This window comes from Oncorhynchus tshawytscha, linkage group LG20 (genome assembly GCF_018296145.1).
Source record: "Oncorhynchus tshawytscha isolate Ot180627B linkage group LG20, Otsh_v2.0, whole genome shotgun sequence".
Classification (NCBI taxonomy): Eukaryota; Metazoa; Chordata; class Actinopteri; order Salmoniformes; family Salmonidae; genus Oncorhynchus; species Oncorhynchus tshawytscha.
This window is the reverse complement of record NC_056448.1, coordinates 44,306,114-44,321,122: the sequence shown is the minus strand read 5'-3', so window position 1 is coordinate 44,321,122 and position 15,009 is coordinate 44,306,114. Positions and strand designations below refer to the sequence as shown.

At 45.3% G+C, this 15,009-nt stretch overlaps 1 protein-coding gene across 2 annotated transcripts in view; it reads right to left on the bottom strand.

The window, feature by feature from the left end:
* Nucleotides 1-1,787: 1,787 nt before the first annotated feature.
* The window catches only part of mvb12ba (multivesicular body subunit 12Ba), a 43,210-nt gene continuing 29,988 nt past the window's right edge, over nt 1,788-15,009 (bottom strand). For both annotated transcript variants that reach the window (XM_042302716.1, XM_042302715.1), the window contains exons 7-10: nt 10,626-10,720; nt 5,277-5,332; nt 4,937-4,996; nt 1,788-2,026 (exon numbers count right to left, since the gene is read on the bottom strand). In XM_042302716.1, the coding sequence (XP_042158650.1) occupies nt 1,940-2,026; nt 4,937-4,996; nt 5,277-5,332; nt 10,626-10,720 (298 nt within the window). In that variant the 3' untranslated portion in view covers nt 1,788-1,939. The remainder of the gene's footprint in view (nt 2,027-4,936; nt 4,997-5,276; nt 5,333-10,625; nt 10,721-15,009) is intronic.

The following is a 15,009-nucleotide window of genomic DNA, read 5'->3' as shown; positions in this document are numbered from 1 at the left end:
AGAGCACGGTTTGTTCCAACCATCCCAAGTCTCTGTGGGTGCTTTAAAGTTTCCCGAAAGGAGGGATGGATCAAATGTGCATTTCTAGACGAAACTGGTGCCTCTGCCACTATGGTTCATGGGTTGAATGGGCAAGCCTTGCTCTCTCTCTCTCTCTCTCTCTCCCCTCCCTTAACCACCAAAGGTCCAAAATCACACAACCATCAGGTTCACAGGTCTTTCCATCCTGAATGCACAGCGGAACTCGTCTCGATCACACGTCTGTGAAAGCCTTAATGCATCAACGGGTCCCTTTTTTTTTTACCATGGATTGTTTCCCTCCTCAAATAAGCAGTACTGAACTTTAAAAACAAAGAGGAAGAAACAACCAAAGGACTTCCTGTTTGTTCATTTTTTTTCTTTCTCAAAAGAAAAAGGACCATCCATTTGGACAGTGGACCAAGCTGTCCCAATGACCTTATTGTTTTGTTTGGTAGGAGTGGAGGGAGGAGTAGTGGGAGGTGTGGGAGGAATAGTGGGAGGTGTGCAGGCGTGGAGGGAGGAGTGCAGGGAGGAGTGGAGGGAGGAGTAGTGGGAGGTGTGGGAGGAGTAGTGGGAGGTGTGCAGGCGTGGAGGGAGGAGTGCAGGGAGGAGTGGAGGGAGGTGTGGAGGGATGCAGACAAGGAGGAGTGGAGGGAGGGAGGTGAGGAGGGAGGAGTGGAGGGAGGGAGGAGGGAGGGGAGGGGAGGGAGGGGGAGGCAGATGAGGAGTGGAGGGAGGGAGGCAGACAAGGAGAGAGGGAGGAGGGAGGCAGACAAGGAGAGAGGAGTAGAGGGAGGCAGACAGGGAGGAGTGGAGGGAGGCAGACAAGAAGGAGTGGAGGGAGGCAGACAAGAAGGAGTGGAGGGAGGGAGAGAGGAGGGAGGCGGGGAGGAGTAGAGGGAGGCAGGCAGGCCAAAGGGAGAGAGGGAGACCTAGTTTCCTCTGTCGCTCTCTTTCTCTGGCTTGGTTTGTGTGGGATGGTTCTCAGTAGTAGTAGTAGTAGTAGTAGTAGTAGTAGTAGTAGTGTGAGTCTCTCCTCCTCTCCTGCTGGAGGACTGGGGGAGGCTCAGACCTCTCTGTAGGGAAGGAGGGAGAGGCTCAGACCTCTCTGTAGGGAAGGAGGGAGAGGCTCAGACCTCTCTGTAGGGAAGGAGGGAGAGGCTCAGACCTCTCTGTAGGGAAGGAGGGAGAGGCTCAGACCTCTCTGTAGGGAAGGAGGGAGAGGCTCAGACCTCTCTGTAGGGAAGGAGGGAGAGGCTCAGACCTCTCTGTAGGGAAGGAGGGAGAGGCTCAGACCTCTCTGTAGGGAAGGAGGGAGAGGCTCAGACCTCTCTGTAGGGAAGGAGGGAGAGGCTCAGACCTCTCTGTAGGGAAGGAGGGAGAGGCTCAGACCTCTCTGTAGGGAAGGAGGGAGAGGTTCAGGTCTCTGTAGGGGAAGGAGGGAGAGGCTCAGACCTCTCTGTAGGGAAGGAGGGAGAGGCTCAGACCTCTCTGTAGGGAAGGAGGGAGAGGCTCAGACCTCTCTGTAGGGAAGGAGGGAGAGGCTCAGACCTCTCTGTAGGGAAGGAGGGGAGGAGGCTCAGGTCTCTGTAGGGGAGGAGGGAGAGGCTCAGGTCTCTGTAGGGGAGGAGAGAGAAGGAGGGAGAGGCTCAGGTCTCTGTAGGGGAGGAAGGAGAAGGAGGGAGAGGCTCAGGTCTCTCTGGGGGAAGAGGGAGAAGGGGGAGAGGCTCAGGTCTCTCTGGAGGGGAAGAGGGAGAGGCTCAGGCCTCTCTGGAGGGGAAGAGAGAGAAGGGGGAGAGGCTCAGGTCTCTGGAGGGGAAGAGGGAGAGGCTCAGGTCTCTCTGGAGGGGAGGAGGTGGAGGCTCAGATCTGTGTGGGATTGGGGGAGGCTCAGAACTGTGTGGGATTGGGGGGGGGCTCAGGCCTCAGAGCCCAGGGAGATCCGTGTGGGACTGGGGGGAAGCCTCGCTGCAGCGCTGTGCTCTGTGCGGAAACTATACTCGTACTGAGAGAAAAGGTAGATGGAGAGAGATGGAAAGAAAGATAACATGTCATCAACTATCATCAGGACAACATCAAATACATTTATAAAGCATATTTAGTGCATTTGTTTAACACACCGTTGAAAACTGTTAGGGCCACCCATTAGTCTCATGCAGTTACCAGTCTCTGACTGGATTTTTGGTCAAAGTACTCCCCCTTGTGGCGAAAACCAGCACAAGCCAAAACAAATTCTATGCACCACAAAAATACAATGTCGTTCCCCACTGATATAGATGCTTGAGGTCTGGAATCAAATCGAACTCATTTAAATCCAAACAAATGCTTATTAAAATGTTGAATTAAGAGAGCTCAATAGTGTTTTGGGTTAAGAGAGGACTGCCAACAGTGTGTTGCAATACCTGAACGACCCCCCCCCCTCCGCCAAAAAAAGATCTATTACAACAAACTTAACTAAACAATTCAACTAAGAGATTACATTCCAAGTTTAAAATGAAATAATTTCAGTTGATTTGCTGTGTGGTAAGAAAGCAGGGCACTAGGTGATGCTGTGTGACTACTAGTGGACAGATCTCCTCCATACCACAGGACTAAGGTTAAACAAGCAGGCGTTAACAGGATTCCCACCGCACCAATTCATGGCTTGAAAAGCAATAGCAGAGAACAGACAGACATACATACATAAAACACGCTGTATGGTACCACAGCAGATCAAGATTCAACAAAGCATCTTGTAGTGGTCTTAACCCTAACCCTTTATTTATTACCTTACTGAAACTAACCCTTGTCTCAACCGAGACTCACCCGGTCCGGTCTATCGTCTCACCCGAGACTCACCCGGTCCGGTCTATCGTCTCACCTGGTCCGGTCTATCGTCTCACCTGGTCCGGTCTATCGACTCACCTGGTCCGGTCTATCGTCTCAACTGAGACTCACCTGGTCGTCTCAACTGAGACTCACCTGGTCCGGTCTATCGTCTCAACTGAGACTCACCTGGTCCGGTCTATCGTCTCAACTGAGACTCACCTGGTCCGGTCTATCGTCTCAACTGAGACTCACCTGTCTCGTCTCAACTGAGACTCACCTGAGACTGAGACTCACCTGGTCCGGTCTATCGTCTCAACTGAGACTCACCTGGTCCGGTCTATCGTCTCAACTGAGACTCACCTGGTCCGGTCTATCGTCTCAACTGAGACTCACCTGGTCCGGTCTATCGTCTCAACTGAGACTCACCTGGTCCGGTCTATCGTCTCAACTGAGACTCACCTGGTCCGGTCTATCGTCTCAACTGAGACTCACCTGGTCCGATGGGTATGTGGTTGAGACAATATTGTTTTTCTGCCATGTTCATTCGCCGACATTCCAGGTTAAGACATTTGTTTTTATGTCTGTTCCCCTTTCCATCTCTCCCTCATCCCTCGTCCATCATCTCCCTCATCCCTTGTCCATCATCTCTCTCATCCATCATCTCCCTCATCTACCATCTCCCTCATCCGTTGTCCATCCTCTCCCTCACCCCTTGTCCATCCTCTCCCTCACCCCTTGTCCACCATCTCCCTCATCCCTTGTCCATCCTCTCCCTTGTCCATCATATCTCATCCCTTGTCCATCATCTCCCTCATCCCTTGGCCATCATCTCCCTCATCCCTTGGCCATCACCCCTCATCCCTCGTCCATCCTCTCCCTCATCCATCGTCCATCCTCTCCCTCATCCCTCTCTCCCTCATCCATCATCTCCCTCATCCCTCGTCCACCATCTCCCTCATCCATCATCTCCCTCATCCCTTGTCTATCCTCTCCCTCATCCCTTGTCTATCCTCTCCCTCGTCCCTCTCTCCCTCGTCCATCCTCTCCCTCGTCCATCCTCTCCCTCGTCCATCCTCTCCCTCGTCCATCCTCTCCCTCGTCCATCCTCTCCCTCGTCCATCCTCTCCCTCGTCCATCCTCCATCATCTCCCTCATCCATCATCTCCCGTTGCAGCCCCCCCCCCCACAGGATGAAGACGTCAACTCAAATCGTGGGCTAATCAACACTTAAAAGAGACACCAATTACTTATGTTCGCAAGTTCCTCTAGTCATTGGGGAAATGGGAGCCTAATGGCTGGAACCGACACCATCCGAAGCAATGAGGGGAGAAAAGCATGTAGCACCAGTCCCCACCCAAATTTATTTTATTATTGGCTGCTGTATATGATTACAGGATCCATTCTCATCACTGGATCATGCCTTTTCATTTACTCAAAATGTCTTCCCTTAGTTACTGTATGCAACCCTTCCACAGGGCAAACCGCACAGTTTGAGTAGAGGGCGAAATAGGTAAAATTACAGGCCTCTAGTGGACAGATGGAGAAATACAGCGGAACAACATTGCTGGAAATGCTGCCTTCACAAAGCACTAACAAATAAGCTATGCACCTTCTCTCCATACTTATTGAACTCCTTTTCTCTGGGTTCCTTCCATTCCACTGATCATGTGGATTAGACACTACGACTTACTTTGAGCCCTCGCACACTAGGTAGGGGCAACGTCTGCTCATTTATTCTTTTTTTAAAAAGAGGGACAAACACACCCGTGGCAATGCTCAGTGCTCTGACAGAGAGAGGCTTGGGTGTGGTTTAATTCAGAGAGAGGGCTCATCTCTGCCTGTAAAGCCCCTTTTACATAATCAACAAGAAGTGTGATCACCCTGCCTCTATCAAAATGCTAGAACCCGTTTTGAAGGCAGTCGATGATGTCTTATGTCAGTGAACATGGCGGTGTGAGTTTAGCCTGGTCCCCAGGATCGGTTTGTGGAGTCTTGCCAACTCCTATGGTGTTCGGCATGACAACAACCACAGGAGTTGGCAAGACGGCACAAACAGATCTGGAACCAGGCTAGTACGAGTTAGCCCGGGGTGAGACGGTGTACTCACCTCTTTCTCAATCTCCGTCAGCGACTTGATTGTGATGCCCATCAGATCCACCTGCTGCAGCTGCAATACAGATGGCCGACAGGACAGGAAGTTGACAGGCTGAGCGAGCATGTTGAATGCATGGAACACAGACTTCTTCTCTTAGTCTGTGCCTCTTCATCAACCAGTTTCACACATACCGAGCAACAATCTTATCAAGCTGATATCTACATCAGAGGCAAGAATATTGCCAGTTGCATTTAGTTCTCTTCACAACTATGCTCAACAGTCAAGATTACAACTGATGCTCAACAGTCAAGATTACATTTTGTGAGTGAACCAACCCGAAAGACAGACTCACATCATCGGAAGCGCAGGCAAACTTCTCAGAGATCATGAAAGGCACTCCATCCATTGCTGAAAGAGACAAAGAAGACTCATTGCGGCCACAAGATACAAATGTCTGGCCTCGAGGTTAGGGCGTTGAGCCAGTCACCGAAAGGTTTCTGGTTTGAAAACCCGGAGCTGACGAGGTGAAAAATCTGTCGCTGTGCCCTTGAGCAAGGCACTTAACCTCCAGGGGCGCTGTATAATGGTGACCCTAGATGTTACTTCACTCCCTGAGGGTGTATCATGAGGAGTTGGGATATGCAGAAAATACATTTCCATTATAAACTTGTAACAGGACAAATATAACCAACCCCTAAAATTATGTATTAACACCTAAAACCCTCTGTTAGAAGGTTCCGTCGAGGCCACTGGGACTGTTGCCTGATTTGTGATCAACCTCCCTCAAGTCCCAATACATCGCCAAAGAAACCAAATATATACACTAGATTAAAACTCTATTTAAATAGCTCTTTAGCTCCGAGGACAAATTCCTGGTCTTGAGGCGTGAAGGCTTAGCTATAATGTGGAACTGTGATGATCGGTCAACAACAAACTCAGGCCTGCATAGTTTTCTTTGACCAAAGTTTCAGTTTGACCCCAGTGTATGGCTTTTGGTTCAGCCGAATGAGTATAAAACAGGGTGTGTGTTGAAACTGAAGACGTCAGACTAAAGTGTTAATTACAACCTTCCCTCTGCGGTAATGTAGTCTTCACCACATTTAAAATGACAGGCCTTCTGACCATCAACGATTGCATGTATCACACTTCTGAAATTGAAATCTTATTTAAAATCGTGTACAGATGACATGGGGTGCAGGCCAGGGGTTAGAGGTTCAGGATGACATGGGGTGCAGGCCAGGGGTTAGAGGTTCAGGATGACATGGGGTGAAGGCCAGGGGTTAGAGGTGAGGATGGGGTGAAGGCCAGGGGTGAAGACAGAGAGAGATAATTCTCCAATGAAAGAGCCTAAATGCATTCAACAATCCCCTTTAAACCTGTTGACACGTGACAAGCTGGCACAGGTCAATTGTTAATTCGTATGATGTTACTCCTCCAATATAATACAAAATGTAAATAAATCTCATCCAAACAAAAACAGATTTGTCCTTCAACCTCCTTGTCTAGTGCCTCATCCTTCCTAACTAACCTTAAAACTCTGTAGGGCATAGAACCCACCCCTTTCAGATCAACTAAGGAGAGGAGACAAGGAAGGAAGGCCGCTTCCTTCAAGCAGAGCATTAGAAGCTCATTAATAACTTACTTAAATAACCCGCAGAAGATCTTTTAAGGGACATTAGGATGATGAATCTTTATAAATTGTCTTTAAATGGCTTGGATGTGGAGAGCATAATTTCATCTGGCTGTAATTAGCTGGGGATGTATAGCACGGCCACACTCCTCCATGGGATGGATGGACAGTATGTCGCCGTCTCCTCAGGCCATGTGTTGCAACAGGGGTAGGGTTTCAAAATTACGGTAAATTTCCCACAATTCCACGGTTTTCCAGAAATTCGGGTTGGAAGAAAACTGAAACGATGAGAATAAAGGAAGGAATATAGAAATTCTCCAACCAAAACCAGGACTTCTAGTAAACCAGAATTTTGGGAAAGTAAGTAGAATTTTGCAACCTGAAAACAGGGGGTTATGGGAGATGTAGTGAGGGCCAATGGGGCATACTGAACTGAAGGTGATGGAGACCTGTTGTGGCACATCTGGGTTGTGTCATGTAGCTTGTTGACTACTAGTGCTCTTTGACTAATAAAGTGTAAAACCAAGAGGAGGATTTGAGACGAGGAGTTTGGGGGATGTGTTTGGATAATAAGCTTAGAGCCCACGGTGCCTCAAATGTATACTTTGTCTATGTCATTTGTTCTTATTTCCTCCATTCTAAATGATCCCAAATATCCGGATGGATTTGACTGAAAACCTCAACTGTCAAAAGGCGATCCTTTTCACTGTGTAAATAGTGAACTAAAACTTGTGTGTCAAAAGGCGATCCTTTTCACTGTGTAAATAGTGAACTAAAACTTGTGTGTCAAAAGGCGATCCTTTTCACTGTGTAAATAGTGAACTAAAACTTGTGTGTCAAAAGGCAATCCTTTTCACTGTGTAAATAGTGAACTAAAACTTGTGTGTCAAAAGGCAATCCTTTTCACTGTGTAAATAGTGAACTAAAACTTGTGTGTCAAAAGGCAATCCTTTTCACTGTGTAAATAGTGAACTAAAACTTGTGTCAAAAGGCAATCCTTTTCACTGTGTAAATAGTGAACTAAAACTTGTGTGTCAAAAGGCGATCCTTTTCACTGTGTAAATAGTGAACTAAAACTTGTGTGTCAAAAGGCGATCCTTTTCACTGTGTAAATAGTGAACTAAAACTTGTGTGTCAAAAGGCAATCCTTTTCACTGTGTAAATAGTGAACTAAAACTTGTGTGTCAAAAGGCGATCCTTTTCACTGTGTAAATAGTGAACTAAAACTTGTGTGTCAAAAGGCGATCCTTTTCACTGTGTAAATAGTGAACTAAAACTTGTGTGTCAAAAGGCGATCCTTTTCACTGTGTAAATAGTGAACTAAAACTTGTGTGTCAAAAGGCGATCCTTTTCACTGTGTAAATAGTGAACTAAAACTTGTGTCAAAAGGCGATCCTTTCACTGTGTAAATAGTGAACTAAAACTTGTGTGTCAAAAGGCGATCCTTTTCACTGTGTAAATAGTGAACTAAAACTTGTGTGTCAAAAGGCGATCCTTTTCACTGTGTAAATAGTGAACTAAAACTTGTGTGTCAAAAGGCGATCCTTTTCACTGTGTAAATAGTGAACTAAAACTTGTGTGTCAAAAGGCGATCCTTTTCACTGTGTAAATAGTGAACTAAAACTTGTGTGTCAAAAGGCGATCCTTTTCACTGTGTAAATAGTGAACTAAAACTTGTGTGTCAAAAGGCGATCCTTTTCACTGTGTAAATAGTGAACTAAAACTTGTGTGTCAAAAGGCGATCCTTTTCACTGTGTAAATAGTGAACTAAAACTTGTGTGTCAAAAGGCGATCCTTTTCACTGTGTAAATAGTGAACTAAAACTTGTGTGTCAAAAGGCGATCCTTTTCACTGTGTAAATAGTGAACTAAAACTTGTGTGTCAAAAGGCGATCCTTTTCACTGTGTAAATAGTGAACTAAAACTTGTGTGTCAAAAGGCGATCCTTTTCACTGTGTAAATAGTGAACTAAAACTTGTGTGTCAAAAGGCGATCCTTTTCACTGTGTAAATAGTGAACTAAAACTTGTGTGTCAAAAGGCAATCCTTTTCACTGTGTAAATAGTGAACTAAAACTTGTGTGTCAAAAGGCGATCCTTTTCACTGTGTAAATAGTGAACTAAAACTTGTGTGTCAAAAGGCGATCCTTTTCACTGTGTAAATAGTGAACTAAAACTTGTGTGTCAAAAGGCGATCCTTTTCACTGTGTAAATAGTGAACTAAAACTTGTGTGTCAAAAGGCGATCCTTTTCACTGTGTAAATAGTGAACTAAAACTTGTGTGTCAAAAGGCGATCCTTTTCACTGTGTAAATAGTGAACTAAAACTTGTGTGTCAAAAGGCGATCCTTTTCACTGTGTAAATAGTGAACTAAAACTTGTGTGTCAAAAGGCGATCCTTTTCACTGTGTAAATAGTGAACTAAAACTTGTGTGTCAAAAGGCGATCCTTTTCACTGTGTAAATAGTGAACTAAAACTTGTGTGTCAAAAGGCGATCCTTTTCACTGTGTAAATAGTGAACTAAAACTTGTGTGTCAAAAGGCGATCCTTTTCACTGTGTAAATAGTGAACTAAAACTTGTGTGTCAAAAGGCGATCCTTTTCACTGTGTAAATAGTGAACTAAAACTTGTGTGTCAAAAGGCGATCCTTTTCACTGTGTAAATAGTGAACTAAAACTTGTGTGTCAAAAGGATGAAACTCAATTTTTAAAAAAGAGCAAAAAAATAAAATGGGAGGAAATGAAAAGTAGAGAAGAAGAAAAGTCCTTTCCATAATCAGTGAGCCAGGCGTCATCTGGAACTATTAAGCGTATTCCACACAGAGTGACGAGGGTGGGGTGGGGGTGGGGGGGATCAATCGTCTAAGCGTATTAATAAAATATCCTAAATTACACAAGTCATAAATCCTGGGGAAAATGAAGCGCACCCTCATCTGTCACTGCTATTTTAGCTTTAGAGACGTCACCAGGAGTGGGGTGAGCTCTCGATAAGGCTGAACGGCAAAGAGATGAATATGTAAATTACACTGAGCATTTACAAGCCTCGAATACCCTTCCCCCTTCCTCCCCTCAAAAGACAACTTCTGTCTGAGGCTTTTCCGCTTCTCATTGTAACCCAGCTCATGTTTAATTCATTCGGGGACTCACCTGTCAGTTTCAGCCTCTAATGCTGCAGGGGTGTCATTACTGCGACCTCCGTCAAGGAGCCAGCGTGGGTTTTAATTGGAAAGCGACGCTGAGTTCTCGGAGCTACAATTATTAGGGGCAAATTATAAAATTATTTAAAAAAGGGCAGGTGCAACTCCTTAAAATGGCTGATATCTGATATTTGTTTCAGCGGCTATCCAAAAGGGGACCGGCGCCGGCACCCGACTGACGGTTATGTCTCGTCTTAATTGGTTACTAGGCTTCTCTCCCGACCGACATCGCGGCCGTTCAAACAACGTGGGAGTAATGAAAGAGATCCGTCTAAGCAAACTGATGTCTACTGCAGTGTTGATGAGTGGCGCGGTCATTGGTTGGTTGGTTTCGCAGCCTTTCTCAACTGTGCAGGGGGGGGGGGGTCACCCGGAGAACAGAAGGAAAACTTTTGGGTAAAACTCAAAAATGTCCTGCTTTACCTAAAGGGGTTTCCTACGGGCAACTCCAGGGGAGATTTCACGTGTCAGTGTTGCGTCTACTCAAGCGTTTTGTTTATTTTGATGTGCCAATGATAAGGAGTACAAAGAAACACCTATTAGATTGTACCGGGAGTGGTAATGCATAGCTCATTAAGTGAAAATTAGATGTAGAATAGAGTATGAGAGAGTATGGAAAAATTGAGTCGCCCAGTACTGGGGGGGGTCCATCTCTCTGGCTCACCACACAATGTCTCTCTTTGAATCCGTAACATGTCCATCTTACGACATCCAAAGCCCTAGACTCCTTAAGGGGTAGCTACCACAGGTGACTTCAGAATAAACTGAGGGATAACACTAAATTCAAAATGAATATTATGCAATGGCTGAAGGGGGAGAAAAAAAAAAAAAACATAGAATATATGCATATTCCAGGGAAGAAACAGACAGTAGCTCACCTGATATGGCGTACAGGTTGGAGTTCTGGTGTTCAAAATCTGGTCTAGTAGTGGTTTGCCTTTTGAAACTGGCGGGGAGTGTCATGGATATATGTCTGTAGGGGACAAACAGATTTTTAAAAAGCCATGTTTAGTAATCAATGTGTCCAATCAATATATCAATATATATATAGAGAGAGATTTTACAGATAAAATCAGTTAGAAGCGATTGATACCAAAACAAGACTTTGAGACTTCCTCGTCGCCCCAAAACAGTCAGCGATATTTACAGACAGACGTCTGGTTCTCTCTCGGGTTTATTCTGCCATGATGGTGGTCGACCTTTTAACCTCATTCAATTCCATCAGATTTTTTTATTTAAAAAAGGTTGACGACAATCGTTAATCTAGGCATTGGCCACAGACAGCTTTAATGAAGATCTCCTTTCCAGCTCATCTTTAAAAAGGTTGACTGAGGAAGTGGAGGGGAATTATGTCGGTGATAGGATTCCGATGGCGGGTTCTGATATTTCACAAACACAGATTGACCTGACAGATATTGTTCGGGTGCTCTTTCTGAGTATGCCTGCCTTTGGCCACACTAGACAAAACATCCATCAATATCCAGAAATTAATGCAGTAAATAAGCTGCTTTTGGAGAGGGCAACTCTCTCGGACCAGGACGACCAATGTACTCAGGAGTTGCGTCTAGAGTCAAAATCAGAAACCAGAACAGTCGCTTTTGATCAAAATGAAAAGCTTTTGAATAGTGTATAGCAGGGCTCTCCAACCCGGTTCCCAGAGAGCTACCCTAATGTAGGTTTTTGCTCCAACCCCCCCAGCTGAAACTAACCAGTTTATCAAACAGTTCATTATTAGAAATCAGGTGTGCTAGATTAGAGATGGAGCAAACATCTACAGCTCTCGGTTTCCCGATAGCGATGGAATTTGTAGGCTTTACAAGTGTTTTAGCGATGCATCTTTCCTTACAACGGCTTTCCTAAAACACCACGCAGAGAACGTTCGCTAAGTGCGTTGGGAGCATAGTGTCGATACTGACAGGATCGAAATAAAAAGGCAGCACTGCTCTCGGATCAGATTTTGACGTTCATATCTTACCTTGACATTTATAATTATAATAATTACAGACAGCCTACAATTAGCAAAACAGAACTCAATTGAATGAACAAGAAATGTATTTAAATATTTAATTATATAGGCCTATACTGTAGGCTATGTATCATGAATAAACAGCCTTTTCTTCTTCACTTGTTTAACAATTGCAAAGACATTGGCAACTTTGTATTTGTAGTCAACTTCACTGTGAAATTATCGGTGGTCACAGAGACAGATAAACACATTAATTCTATGTTTAGCAGAGATCTTCTGTGTATAAAGTCACGCAGTAGGTAAAAAAAACGAATCTAACGAAGCACTTAGCTGTTTGAGTGGTATGAGGCAATTAGTACATAAGCATTTAAGTGCAAATTTGGTAACAATGTTTTTTTGGGACAACAGCTCATAGATGTAACGATGCTCCTGTGAAGGTTCTTACGACGAACCTTAAGATGCCTTTTGGAAACCGGACCCTGGATGGTACGGTAGCTCCCCTGGAACAGGGTTCGAGAGCCCTGCTGCAGAGCCACTTCACAGGCAAGATGTTACACTAACAAGCATCCATGGTCCTTCTGTGGCTGTCAAACTTTTCTCAAATGAAAAACTGCATTTATTAAATTCAGAAAAATCAGCCACATCTCAGAGAAGCTACAAGGCTTTAGACTGGTGACTCAATTGACATATAGGCAATGAGTTACTCAGTGAACAAAGCACAGAAAAACTGACTGCGGTGGTTAGGGATTGGATTACAGTGGCCACTGGAGATTGGAATCCAATTTATCATCGTTGTGGGGAACAAGATGCCACTCCTCTTGTTTCTCTGCCGAGGTTCTGACTGTGGTGTGCTGAAATTCTTTAGTAAATTACAGAAGAGAACATTGTGGGGAGGCAAGGGAAATGAAACAATTATGCATCGTAACAATCCAGTCTTTTGGAGCGAATTTAAGTAATATTGTCAGGCACACAGAAAAGAAAATATGTTTTAATCTTCGCTACCACTTTGTAAGTATGTTGGAGCCAGTTTTGGGGTCAACTAGTGATTCAACTACATTTTGCAGTAGCTTGGTGGACATTGAACTAAATTAAAGCGACACATTTTTTGCTCCACCACTTTCCCCCCCACTACAGCCTAATTCTCACTTAACAGAATGTATAATATTAAAAACAAAAACCGTGTTAACATCTGACATTTCAGATATACATACAGTGCATTCAGGAAGTTCTCAGACCCCTTGACTTTTTACACATTTTGTTACGTTACAGCCTTATTCTAAAATGGATTAAATTGCCCCCCCCCTCAATCTACACACAATATCTAATCACAATAGCGTAAGTATTCAGACCCTTTACTCAGTACTTGAATCACCTTTGGCAGCGATTACAGCCTAGAGCCATCTTGGAAATGATACTATAAGCTTGGCACATCTGTATTTGGGGAGTTTCTCCAATTTTTCTCTGCAGATCCTCTCAAGCGCTGTCAGGTTGGATGGGGAGCGTCGCTGCAGAGATGTTCGATCGGTTTCAAGTTTGGGCTCTGGCTGGGTCACTCAAGGACATTCAGAGACTTGTCCTGAAGCCACTCCTGCGCTGTCTTGGCTGTGTGCTTAGGGTCATGGTCCTGTTGGAAGATGAACCTTTGCCCCAGTCTGAGGTCCTGAGTACTCTGGAGCAGGTTTTCATCATGGAGCTCTCTGTACTTTGCTCCGTTAATCTTTGCCTCGATCCCGACTAGTCTCCCAGTCCCTGCCGCTGAAAAACATCCCCACAGCATGATGCTGCCACCACCATGCTTCACTGTGGTGCCAGCTTTCCTTCAGACGTGACGCTTGGCATTCAGGCCAAATAGTTCAATCTTGGTTTCATCAGAACAGAGAATCTTGTTTCTCATGGTCTGAGAGTCCTTTAGGTGCCTTTTGGCAAACTCCAAGCAGGCTGTCAATTGCCCTTTACTGAGGAGTGGCTTCCGTCTGGCCACTCTACCATAAAGGCCTGATTGGTGGAGTGCTGCAGAGATGGGCTAACCTTCCAGAAGGACAACCATCTCCACAGAGGAACTCTAAAGCACTGTCAGAGTGACCATCGGGTTCTTGGTCACCTCCCTGACCAAGGACAGTCTCCCTCAGTTTGACTGGGTGGCAAGCTCTAGGAAGAGCCTTGGTGGTTCCAATCTTCTTCCATTTAAGAATGATGGAGGCCACTTTTCTTGGGGACCCTCAATGCTGCAAAAAATGTTTTGTTCCCTTCCCCAGATCTGTGCCTCGACACAATCCTGTCGTCTCGGAGCTCTATGGACAATTTCTTTGACCTCATAGCTTGATTTTTGCTCTGACATGCACTGTCAACTGTGGGACCTTATATAGACAGGTATGTGCCTTTTCAAATCATGTCCAATCAATTGAATTTACCACAGGTGGACTCCAATCAAGTTGTAGAAACATCAAGGTTGATCAATGGAAACATGCACCTGAGCTCAATTTCAAGTCTCAGAGCAAGGGGTTATGTAAATAAGGTATTTCTTATTCATAATTATTACGTGTAATTTTTACCCAATTTCGTGATTACGATCGTCTCATCGCTGCAACTCCCCAACATGCTCGGGAGAGGTGAAGGTTAAGTCATGCGTCCTCTGAAACATGACCCGCCAAGCTGCGCTTCTTAACACCCCCTCGCTAAACCCGGAAGCCAGCTGCACCAATCTGTCAGTGGAAACACCGTTCAACTGACGACCGGAGTCAGCCTGCAGGCACCCGGCCCGCCACAAGGAGTCGCTAGAGCATGATGAGCCAAGTAAAGCCGACCTGGCCAAACCCCCCCCTAACCCGGACGACGCTGGGCCAATTGTGCGCCGCCCTATAGGACTGCTGTTCATGGCCGGTTGTAACACAGCCTAGGATCGAACCTGGGTCTGTAGCGACGTCTCAAGCACTGCGATGCAATGCCTTAGACCGCGCGCACACTCACTGGCAAAGATGTTAAGCAGGCAAGCAGATGCTGTGAAAAAAATTCTGATCGACAGAGAGTGATTTGCATAGGCGGTTTGTTGCGTTTTTGGCGGGGACTAGAAAAAAAAAAATTCTCCCCCAATTTAATGTAGAGCTAAATGTTTGTTTTTTTAAAGATTTCGAAGGTTTAAAAAAAGAACAAAGGAGTTCGAACTGGTTCAGAACGAAATGATTGGTTCCAACCCCTGGAGAGAACAAAATGATTGGTTCCAAAAAACAACAAACCCGAGGTGCCTTATTGCTATTATAAACTGGTTACCAACATAATTAGAACAGTAAACAAGTAGT